The sequence below is a fragment of the Papaver somniferum genome, chromosome 3 (assembly GCF_003573695.1).
Source record: "Papaver somniferum cultivar HN1 chromosome 3, ASM357369v1, whole genome shotgun sequence".
Lineage (NCBI taxonomy): Eukaryota > Viridiplantae > Streptophyta > Magnoliopsida > Ranunculales > Papaveraceae > Papaver > Papaver somniferum.
In genome coordinates this window covers 146,560,984-146,573,661 of record NC_039360.1, presented here as the reverse complement: position 1 = coordinate 146,573,661, position 12,678 = coordinate 146,560,984, and the positions used below count along the sequence as shown (strand labels likewise).

The 12,678-nt window shown below is 33.9% G+C and overlaps 2 protein-coding genes across 2 annotated transcripts; both read right to left on the bottom strand.

Annotated features, from left to right (window-relative positions):
- Window positions 1-9,787: 9,787 nt before the first annotated feature.
- Window positions 9,788-10,369, bottom strand: LOC113360078. Its single transcript, XM_026603627.1, has one exon. The coding sequence runs from the start codon at window positions 10,367-10,369 to the stop codon at window positions 9,788-9,790; it is 582 nt and encodes a 193-aa protein (XP_026459412.1).
- Window positions 10,370-10,899: 530 nt separating this feature from the next.
- LOC113360077 lies at window positions 10,900-11,769 on the bottom strand. Its single transcript, XM_026603626.1, has one exon. It carries the CDS (start codon window positions 11,767-11,769, stop codon window positions 10,900-10,902), a length of 870 nt encoding a protein of 289 aa, XP_026459411.1.
- Between the last annotated feature and the right edge of the window lie 909 nt (window positions 11,770-12,678).

The window sequence follows — 12,678 nt, the reverse complement described above, 5'->3', positions numbered from 1 at the left end:
GATCGACTGACGATCGTTTTATGAAATTCCAAAATTGTTTGGAAGAGTTTGAACCTGATGTGAACAAGTTAGGTCAAATGATGAAAAAGTATGGGACCAGCCTCTTGCAAGCCAAAGATCCAACCTTGGTCGGTCAAGGTAACATGCTCACGTCGCCGAAGTGTCCGCGTCTTAGTCCTGAGAATTTTGATATTTTCTGATGTGCGTTTGAGCAACATTTTGAGAAAATATGAAGAAATCAAGGATTTTGCTGAAACTGGGGAAACTTCATAAGATGAAGGAAATAATAATTATAAAATGAAGGAATGATGAAGTGTGGGACCGGCTATGGCCAAGGCATGGTCGGCCTGCCAATGAGCCCGGTCCCATAACACTTTTCCTAATTTTATATTATTTTCATGATTTTAGGGAAATATCATGAAATCAAGGAGTTTCCTTGAAGTGAAGGAGTTTACATGAGATGAGGGAAACAAATAATAAAATAAGGGCGTGTGGGACCGGCTTGGGCATGGTCGGCCGGCTAGGACCCGGTCCCGTGAGTCTCCCCTAATTTATATTATTTTTATGATTTGAAGGAAATATCATGAAATTAAGGGATTTCCATGAGATGATGAAAATAATTAATAAAATAAGGAATTACAAGGTGTGGGACAAGTCACGACTAGGGCATGGTCGGCCGGCTAGTGACCACGGTCCCGTGACACCTTTCCTAATTTTATGTAATTTTTATATAATATCTTTAATGTGAAGGAAATACCATGAAACAAAGGAGTTTCGTAGGATTAAGGAATTTCCATGAGATGATGGAAAAAATTAATAAAATAAGGAATTACAAGGTGTGGGACCGGTCACGGCTAGGGCATGGTCGGCCGGCTAGTGACCACGGTCACGTGACACCTTTCCTAATTTTTTGTAATTTTTATATAATTTCCTTAATGTGAAGGAAATACCATGAAACAGAGGAGTTTCATAAATTGAAGGGATTTTCATGGGTCAAGGAAAAATAATAAAATATGATAAAATAAAGGGAGAAGCGTGGGACCGACCACGGCGGCGTGACCGGCCGGCCGGTGGGCTGAGTCCCCTTAGACGCCTCTTTTAAGTATTTTATTATTATTATTTTCTCTACGGTTTTATCGTTCCTTCGTGTTATTGAATGTTCATTCGTGCATTTAGGTGCTCGTTAGTGCATTTATTGTTGAATACATTTGCACCATTTTCTCGGGGCTTACTCGATGGTGGCTCAGATGCCCGTACGTTGAATATTTATTACTAACCCATGAAATTCTGCTGGGAATAACCATAAATTGAAGTAACGAAACATTGTACAAAAGAATATTTTCTAGGAATTCAATTGATGAATCTTGCAAGTAGAAATAATTAATTGATGGCTCTATACTAGCAGGCATGTTGTCTAGGAGAATTATAACTATTCGAAAGTCGAGGTATGAGCTAGCTGAAGCAGAACGTTCAATTTGAATGTTTATTCTATAAAGTCAGGGAATATTGCGACATCCTGAAGACGTTAATGCTCTGTACTAGTGAGTAATACATCTAGGATCCGTCCAATCATTTCGATTCTTTGCGGAAGTGATTACTGAAATTGCTCAGTATTTATGAGATATGTCGTTGCCTCAGCTGAGAGACTACACACCTACATATACTCTGAGAGACAGTATTCTCAGTCAGAGATTCTTGTGGCATGATATTTCATGCTTCGATGAGAGACATGAGCCTCAATACTCATCTGATTGTTGGATCAGGAGCATGCATAATTATGGTTTTACGATTTTAACCTTTGTCGAAAATCCACCATCTACAAGAACTGATTTAGCTTGTTGGGTTAATCGAATCGCTCCTTATAAGAAATATGAACTCTTGTAAGTGGATACCAACATAAATTTTAGGAAAAACACGATCCACTATGCACACCTAAATCCACTAACAACAATGCAGATGAGTTCAATGAAAACAAATAAAAGGGAATGAAGGCGCAATATGATTGTGTTACTATATAATATCCCCAATTTCACCTTTTGTAACCATGAGAAAGATGAAATCGAAAACTGAGAGAAAGAAAAAGATCAGAGAGAATATACCTCAGCAAGAAGACGGTGGAGATCACCAACTCACCACACAATAACCTCCGTTCAACTTTAGTTTCTATCTTGCTTAATCAATGGTGATAGAGCTAGTCAGTTAGGGTATGAATTTTCTAATATCGTCTTAATTAACGCGGTATGTACTAAGGAGTATGCACCTAAGAGTTAGAGTCATGTAAGCTAGGGCCACGACATAAGGGTCAAGTAAGCTAGGGCTATCACATAATCTTTGCCCTACAAAATATTAAAATCTTACTATATATATATATATATGGACGTTCGGATTTGTCCCACATGTTTTCGACAGTGGATTTGTTTCAAGACAGAGGCAACATTTTCTTATAATATAGATTACCAAAGTATGGCACAGCTGTTAAGCTCTTACCTACACAAATCTTAGTTGTCAGGTTTGAAACCCATGTGGGTTAGTAATCAATTGGTTCACCGATCAACAAACAGTTTCATATCACCATATCGTGATTTGATACCCAATTTTTCACTTCATAAATTTGGAACAGTTTTTTTCATATCGATTAACCATTAAGTTATTGCACTACACCAAATTAAAGATATAACAACTAAAATTAGCAACAGACAAAATAATTTCTAAAGTTTAGCAACAGACAGTTGTTGTTGCTAAACTCGCAACAACTTGTTCTTGTTACTATTAGCAACAAAAAATAATTCATGCGTGCCACTCGCATGTGTGGATGGTAACATTTTCGTTGACTTAGACAACGATTTGTGAGCCATGGATTTCATAAAATCCTAGCCATCTATCTTCATAGTGTATACCTAAATATACATGGGGCTAGTCGTGAAAGAGTTTGGAGGATTTTGATATATTTAAATCCCAGAGAATTTGCAATATTTTGATGTAGACAACAAATATTACAGCATTCACTGCTCATGTCGTATCCAAAACCAACTATTGAGATTCTCGTAATATTGGACAGACATCAGACTACATAGTGTATTCATTTTAATGGTGCTTTCCATAAAATTCCAAATCCCTCTGGTCACGGACATCAGACCACATAGTGTTTGTTATATCATCCCTTCATGCATTAACTTCTTGAGTTTGTGATAAAACTTCTACATCGTCATTTATGAGTATCGATATTGTTTGGTCATCTTCTCCAACAAGAAATTCATCGGTGCGATATTCCTTTCTCAAGAAATTGTGTAATCCATTATAAGTTGTCATTAGCTCTGCTTGCACTTGATATGGAAATGGAGGTTGAGACTTAAAAATTTGTGAAATGGGACTTAAAACACCGAATAATCTTTCAACTATGTTCCTTAAAGAAGCGTTAACATAAGTAATTCTTCTGCATTTTGAGCATGATTACCGACACCACCAAATTCGTGTACATGATAACGCTAGCCACGAAATGGTGCTAACCTGTATCGCCGGTTTTTTCAAATGGTGCTAACCTGTACACGGAATGGTGATAACGCTGGCCAAACCCATAGTCCGCCAAGTAATATTTACCTAATTAAAACACAACAAATTTTGTCAAAAAAAAAACCAAACAAACCGTACGTGTCACCGAACTTTTTTCTAAACCCACGCATAGTATAGTAAAACAAACTTTGACATGCACAATATGTACTACATGCTAGCTATTCTAAAAATACCTTGAGGGATTGGAAGTCTATTTCTCCTTGTCATTGCATCATTAAGTATTTTTGAATCATGAGCAGATCCTTTAATCCGCTCAGCACATATATAAACTCCAAGTCGAAGTTGCAAGCCGTTAATACGTTTTGAGTTATAATTTCATGACGATTTCGAAAAATGACTGCATTCCTACGCTTTACCATTGATGGGATATGTGTACCATCCATAGCTCCAATACAATCCTTAAAATTTTCAATTCACCAATAAGTTAACATGCTAACATTTTTCAACAACAATTTATATATTTTTTTCATTACCTTAAAGTAAGGATAAAATCATGTGCTCTTTTGTATTTTAGCCGGTGTTGTGTTTGTTGGTTTGGCCATCATCCGCAGAGCTATTTCATTTAAAGCTCGTAACATCCTGTTGATCTTTATACTAACTGTCTATCGAGAGCGATCAGATGTGCCACGTATTTTACATCATCGTTCACCCTGGCAAATGACAAGTAAAAATGTATCGAGCATTTCTTCAACAGAAACACATTTTGTATCACGAGTCGATGTTGTCTCCCGAATAATATACCAAAGTTTTTGAAACACATTAGGATACATCCTATACTCTGTCGAAATCCTTCCGGGTCTTCATTCAGAACTCTCATTATAATATATAGTTTTATTTAAAAGCAGTAACTGGTCGTCTTACTGGTCGTTCAACATATTTACATTACATGTATTGTAATTGCTTAATTATATACATTAACTATGAATGAACCGTTGATAGTATATTTAAAGTTATGGATAATTCATCTTCTTCATCGTCGGCATTGTCTTTTTCTTCTGTATCAGTGCCTGATCTTCGATAGATAACTCTGAATCCGACATGCTCACATTAAAAAAAAAAAAAACTTTGATGTTTAGTCCACTAAATCCGACCCGGTTTAATGGCTAGTCCAGCGGGAGAAGTTATTTACTCGCTAGTCCAAAAAAGGTTTGAAAAGAGTAAAATTACTCTGCTAACCCTAACATATAGTACTATGTAAAACCCTCTTTTATGCTCTCCATAAGCATCACTACATACCAATATGTGTTATGTTATGTATTGATACTACATATGTTACTGCATATTAATATGTTATGTATTGATACTACAACATTGATACTACATATGTAGTATCAATATGTTATGCATTGATATTGTAATGTATCGATATTACATACCAATATGTGTTATGTTATGTATTGATACTACATATGTAGTAACATATTAACATGTGTTGATACTAGATACTACATATATTACTACTACATATGTAGTAACATATTAATATGTATTGATACTACATACTACATATGTTACTACATATCAATACATGTTAACATATGTATCGATACTAGTTAGATCTGGAAGGGTGTTTTAGGTATTTAGAAAACACACTTTATAATCTCCACAAAGTTTTCGGACCAGCTAGTAAATAATCTGGTCCAAAAAAAAAAAAAATTGGACTAGCGAGTAAATTAGTTTCACTGGTGGACTAGTCATTAACCGGGTCATGAAAAACTGGATCAACCAGTAATTCCTAGTAAAAAAAACATAAATAAACATACATTTGTTCAGAATCATCCTTAAATAAGCTTACATGTATGAAAATAAGCATGTTGGTGCATAGATTCCATTATCAAAATGATATATAACAACAAAGATGTCAATTCATAAAATCATAACCAAACAAGATACTCAAAAAAAAAAAAAAAATCTTAACCAATATTAGAAAATAAAGTCATAATTAGCAAAATAAAACACAACCGATTATCAAAATAATATATAACAATAAAGATGTCAATTTCGTAAAATCATAACCAAACAAGATACTCAAAAAAAAAAAAATCTTAACCAATGTTAGAAAATAAAGTCATAATTAGCAAAATAGAACACAACCAAGCAAGTAGTAATAGTTTAAAAGCAAGCATAAATAAAAATAAACGAGTAGACATATGACCAAGTTTGTAATTTTGAAAGTTGCTCGCAAAGAATAGTATGTTGCGAATATATTATCAAGTTCATTCTGTTAACTTCGAGGCACAATTTTCTCTCTTCGGCAGTCAAACGTCTAAATATGTTCTTCTTGTGATTTCTATCGAGCATTTCAATCACTTTGAGCTTCTCTTCCAACATAATTCCCGACATGGCATACAAAATATTTATAGTTCATTCTCCATCTTATCCGTTTCAAGTCTATAAATTTCCTTTTCAATTTTGTGATCTTCTCTTTCTTTAACATTTTCCACAACGATAACATGCATTGACTCATTAGTAGAAGCAGTTGATGAGTTGCTTATAATCAACTTTTCAATGTACTCTGATTGGCCTATAGGAGTTGAAGATGCAGAAGAATCATTATTGTCATTTCTTTCTCTTTTCCTTGGAACTGTCTTTTGGGTATGAATTTTGTCGGTATCCATATCTTGGAACCATCGTTTCTAGTTCACTATTTTCCACCTAGGAATACGGTTAATATGCTATGCCAAAAACATTATCATATTATTTTGTATGAGTACCATTAGCATCTTCGTCATCCTCTTGTTGTTCATCTTCCTCTGTAGAAATTCTAGCACTTGTACCATCTTGAGTGAGGTCAGTTGTTACTTTTCCAGCTGCACATTTGTTCCCCAAAACAAGAAGCAAGTCCCTATAGTCTCTACCATTTTTTACCCTAAGGTGATTATGAGTTGGTTGGCCCTGTTGACACAAATCAAAAACAAATAAACCATATATTCGACCTATGTATATATCAAAAATAAGATAGTTGTCAGCAAATAACATACACATAGCTCCAGGTAATTGTTCCACATTTTTTCAGTTCCGTCAATCATTTTTAAATCGTCTCTCCAACCGAATCCAGAACTAGAATTAAATATTTCCTTGTACTGACTCAATCTATTTTTGAACTATTTACGTCTTTCTTTAAAGTTCTCATAAGTTTTGTTACATTGACATATCTGGTTAAGTTTTGGTAATATTTTGGTCTCTGTGGTCTTATTAGTAAATGATCCATTCTTGTCTTTTCGACGCTGAAGTGTAGCTTCTACCAATAATTTCAATAATTCATCAGTCCCTTCTTCGGTCCATTGATTGTATACGGATTCTTCTTGTTGTTGTTTTTTAGGTCTCTTGGTTGTCCATTATGTGGTGGGAAAAAAAAAGAGAATTACAACATGTGTATACCTATAGGAACTGAATTGTGCATCTAATGAATTACAAATCAGTATTTACTGAAAGACTAAAAAATTAGCTACGGAATTAATGATAATAGTACTTATATAAACTATCTTTCAAGCAAAAGAAAAATCAATATTGGGAGTGTCTAATCAATCAAACTGTTAACTGATAGGACATGTACCCAAATCATGCTTGTACACCCATATATTATACATATGTTCAAGTTCTAATGACACTCCAAACAACTTAAAGAAAATATTATAACTTTTTATACTGATCTAATAAGCATAAGGGTGATCAGTTGGGGAGCTAATAAGATCATTGTGTGTACAATATAGATAATTTCTATGAAAATAGATGACACACTCTATGAAAATATGAAAAGTTCAAAATGGTTACTAGTGACACTAATTTATCTATAATTATCCATATTATGACGACTAATAAACAAACGAACAATGTATAAGCATTACAATTGAGTTGTCGAGCTAAAAATAAGATGTATATTCACTAGGGAAAAAAAACTACACTTGATATTGAAAGTATTTACATTGCTTTTTCACCATAAATTTTCAGAATTTTGGTTAGGGGCCAAGGGTTGAGCAGTTCAATGCATTCATGTTCTAGGATACATTTAGGAAAACAACATCGTCATAAGTTCACCAACGGGATTATGGAGTTAGATCAAGAAGATTAGCAGTTTGAGGCAAAACCTTGCTCGTAATTGCCATGAACAATAATCAGGAAGATTATTAACGTTTCAAACCAAAAAAAATACTTTCAGAACTAGGAACAACACAAAGTCTGATTATTAAAAAGCGATTGAGAGGCAAATTGCAGAGGAACTATAACTTGTACGTTTCACCGTGTATAGAACCAGTGTCTATAGACCTAACTGTCAAAATGTAAACATAAATTTATGGAGGTCATATACCCCAACATAAAAAAATTATGGTTAAGTACCCCTTTTGTGAAGATGAGTGTTTATGGATACATAAATCTATGCTTGATTGATAAGAATAATTTTATAAGTAGTTGATAGAGGGAACAAGGTAATGCAGATGAACAAATAACATTGGTGCAATCGAAATATTATCTACTTCAACATCATATAGATACAGTAAAATCATTTTTCTCCTCAATCAAATATTGATCTTGCAAATAAATGAGATTATATATATACTCAAACACAATATCGTCAAACTTAAGACCATAATCATCCAATGAATAAATACAAAAATGATTATCGTTGATCCATAAAAAATGGAAAAGTAAATTAAAAAAAAAAGAAGTGAAACCCATACATAAAGCTCAAACATATTATCCCTCCTTCACCAAGCTCTCTCCCAAAATCTCTTCATTGCTCACCAAGCCAAAAAATATACACAAACTCTCTAGAAATCTCTAAAAAAATTAAACTCCCCCAAAATTTAGGGTTTTGAGACTAACAGGAATTTCAAAGACCCCCACGACTAACAGGAATTTTTAGGATGTTTGACAAATTCTCTCAAACTCTCCCACGGTTAACGGGATTTTAAAAGATTTTTCCAAACTCTCACAATACTAACGTGTAATTTAAAAAGTCTCTTGAAATACAATAAAAACTTCAGACTTTCCGACGACCCCCATAGTAATTTCGAACCCTAAATCTTAACACTCTCCAGCTACCAAAAAAAACCCCTCTCCTCTCACTCCATTCTCCACAGCTTTTCCTTCTCCCCACCATTACTCCTCCAACTTCCTACTCCCGAGAAGTATAATCGAAGTCGTTAAACATGACAATCAAATAGACCTCCTTTATCTCTGGTGGAGATTCTCTATCTATACTATTCTTTCTTTGTCTCTTTATATCTGTTATTGTTGTTGTTGTTGCGCCCATACTTCACTTCATCAATTTGTGGTTTTTCTTTGCAATTTTTTTAAGAGGTAAAAAAATTGTAGATGTTTCTGACAAGGTGAGGAAAAAACCCTTTTAATTTAAAATCTAGGGCTTTAATCAATTTTGTTTGTTTTCTGTAGATTTTTGATTTTGGGGATTTCTTTTTGTGTATAGGACAAAGTATGCTAGACTGGTGATAAGGTCCTTTAGGCCGATTTTTTGCTTGTAGTAACTGGGCTGAAGTTTATTGAGACGACCGACCGGAGGGTCCGAAGGGAGGAAGTCCCTTTTATGGCCATTTTTCTTTGTAAATTGTAACCTAACAAAAATGTGCAATTTGATAAAAATATTGGAAATGTTTACTATTAAAAAACCGGAAATGCCTCTCCCTTTTAGTAAAATTACTATAACTCTTTATTATCATATTTTTTCTGGGATATAATTGGCAAGCAAACTAGAATAAAGCATATCTAAAAAAATTGTTCCTTGGAATTTTACAAATTTTATCTTACTGGAAAGTACTAAAGAGATCTACACAATTGTACAAACAACAATTTCATTTTTTTTTATTTTATTTTTCTGAATCACATTTTATATATTTTATAAGAAAATTGTTTTTGAAAGATTACAAGACAAATATCAGAAAAAGAAAGCCAACTACATAGGCTTTAAAAGTCAAATTTAGAAAAATCTGTAATACTCAACATTTGGTACCTCTATTCTTGCTAAGAAGCTTGGTCTTCCATAAAAGATTTGCCTTTAACCTGCTGCCAATCTAGCACCTCTTCTTGCAGCTGTATCTGCAGCAAAATTAATCTCCCTGAAACTGTGCCAGAATTTGATTGAGTGGATATTATTTATTGCCTTCTGCCATCTTATTTTAACAAACCATGGCATCTTATTTGCTGCAAATTCAGATATAACTGTTTTGGACTCTGAGTTAAGAATTACATCTTGTATCTTTTATTCTACTTCCAACTCTACTGCACAAATGATTGCATATACTTCTGCAATGTAATTAATAGCAATTCCAATTCCTCCAGAGATGACTCCCAACACTTGACTCAAGTGATCTCTTATTACTACACCAAAAGCAGCAGCTCGTGGATTTCCAATGGATGCTCCATCACAGCAAAACATAATAAAGCCAGTACTTGGTGGTATCCAGAAGCAAGGTTTAATGCATTGAAATTTAGTTTTTCTTGGTCCCAGATTAAAGAAGAGAATTACCTGGTTATTATTGTCACTATCCCATTTGTGACTTTTGATTCTGAACCCTCCTTCATATACTGTCTTTTTGATTCTGCCCTTAAAGTTTTGAATATTAGGCTTAACTTGCTCAAACAACATCTTGTTTTTCTGAAACCATAGCTCTTTTAAAATTTCACAACCATCAATAATCCAGCATTCTCTCATAAATGGACTTTTACCTTTTGCATTATTCCACACTTCTTCAAAAGATTTTGGAATTTTGAATTTAAATACAGAACATATCCATCTCCAAATCTCTTTACTGAATTTGCACTCCCACATTAAATGATGCATATTATCTTGGTCTTCTTCACAAATGCAGCACCTTGAAGCCAATTAATACCCTCTTTCAACCATTACTGAGTCATCAACATATATTCCTTGGATAATTTTCCAAATATTGCTTGATATAGTAGGATGTAAGTATGAATTCCATATGTATTTATAGCAATGCAGAGGATGTTATTTATTTCTCACTAAATTGATTGCAGAGGAAGTTGTGAAATTACCTTTTATTTCTCCTTTCCATATTAAGTTATCTCTTCCAATACCAATTTCAGGTAAAGTGTAAGTTGAAAGCATTTGTTTGATCTGCTCAGGTACATTCCATCTCCCTTAATGATTAAATCTGACACCTTCATGTTGATGTGAGCTTTAACATAGTCAGTGTAACCAACTTCTTCTATAAGGGGTAAATTACTAATCCAGAAATCAAACCAAATAGATATCTTATGTCCATCTCCAAGACACCATCTTATGTTCTCCTTCAAGTGATTCCAGGCCCATTTTAGACATGGCCAAATGATGAAAGTTGCTAGTTATTCTTATTGATTCTGTTTGTCTTGGAATTTAGCCTTGATAAATAGAGCCCATTCTGCTTCAGAGTTTATTATTCTCCATAGAATCTTCATCAGTAATGCTTTATTGAGAACTTTCAATCTTTGTATTCCAAGATCTCCTTCGCTAAAAGGGGAGCAGACCTTCTTCCATGCAAGAGTTTTGTATTTTCTAGTTTCACCATCACCAGACCATAAAAAGTTTCTAATTATTCTCTCACAAATTTTAATTACTGATTTTGGCCACTTATATACTGACATACTATAAATTGGTACAATGCAAAGTACTAATTTTGTGAGTACCAATCTATCATTAAATGACAACAATTTTCCTTTCCAAGTAGCCAATTTCTTTTGCATCAGCTCCACCATTGGCCATACTGTTGAAATTTTTACTCTGCCATATTGTAAAATTACTCCCAAGTATTTGTTAGGTAGAGTGCTTACTTTCATTTGCACCATTTCCTTAATTTGCATTGTCCTTGCTGCAGTTGTTCCATCCATAAATAACTTGCTTTTACTTTTATTTATTACTTGACCTGAGCTTTTCTGGTATTCTTCTAAAAGTTTCATTATATTTTGAATGCTTTTCTTTGCTCCATTGCAAAAGATAAACACATCATCAACAAAGAACATATGAGAAGGATGAATTTCATTCCTTATTACAATTGGACTTATCTTGCCTTCAGCTACCATTTTAGATATGTTTCTACTAAGGACATCTTCCATAAGCACAAAAAGTATTGGATATAGAGGGTATCCTTGTCTTAACCCTCTACCTACTGAGAAGAAGCCATTAGGTCCACCATTTATCATAACTGAGACTTTTGCAGATTCAAATAAAGTGCATAGCACCATGTATCTGAAAAACCATATTTGATTAATACCTGAAATAAGAACTTCCAACTTACAGAATCATAAGCCTAGGATGTGTCCAATTTGAGTCCAATGTTACCACTTATTCTTTTCTTCTTCATTTCATTAATCATCTCAGAAGCAAGAACTATTTGGTCTTGTATATTTCTCCCTTTAATGCATGCTGCTTGCTGGGGAGAAATGAGTTTATTCATAAGACTTGACATTCTTGCTGTGATGATTTTGGTGAAAATTTTAAAGCTTACATTACTGAGACCAATTGGTCTATATTGATGTGGAGATATTGCACCTTCAACCTTTGGCAGAAGCACTTGGAAAATTAGAATTTAAGCCTATTGGAATAAACCTCCTTCTCCAACAAAATTGAACTGCATTTACTACATCATTTTGAATTACTTGCCAACATGCTCTATAAAAACTACCAGAGGAACCATCTGGCCCTGGGGAACTATCTGGATCCATTTCAAATAAAATTTGCTTTATTTCTTCAGTAGATGGAACCGCATCCAACATAACTTGATCATCTGCTGTTATTGCATTTGGAATTACTTCAAGTAATGAGTCTGAGATATCCACTTCCTTAAACTTGAATTTTTCCTCAAAGTAATTAATGAGAATTTCTGCAATTTTTCCTTGATCTGTGATAATTTTATTGTTGCTATTCTCCAATTCAGTAATAAAATTTCTAGCTTGCCTTACCTTCAAATTGGTATGAAAGAAGCTTGTGTTGGCAGACCCTTCTTGGAACCATTTGGTTCTAGCTTTCAGTTTCTTCATTGTACTTAACTGCACTTCTTTTGAATTTAAATTGTTTTCAGCTTTCACTAAGTTGTCCAAGAGCTTTTCATTAAGGGGATTAGCATCAGATATCTGCATTGCAACTTGAACTTC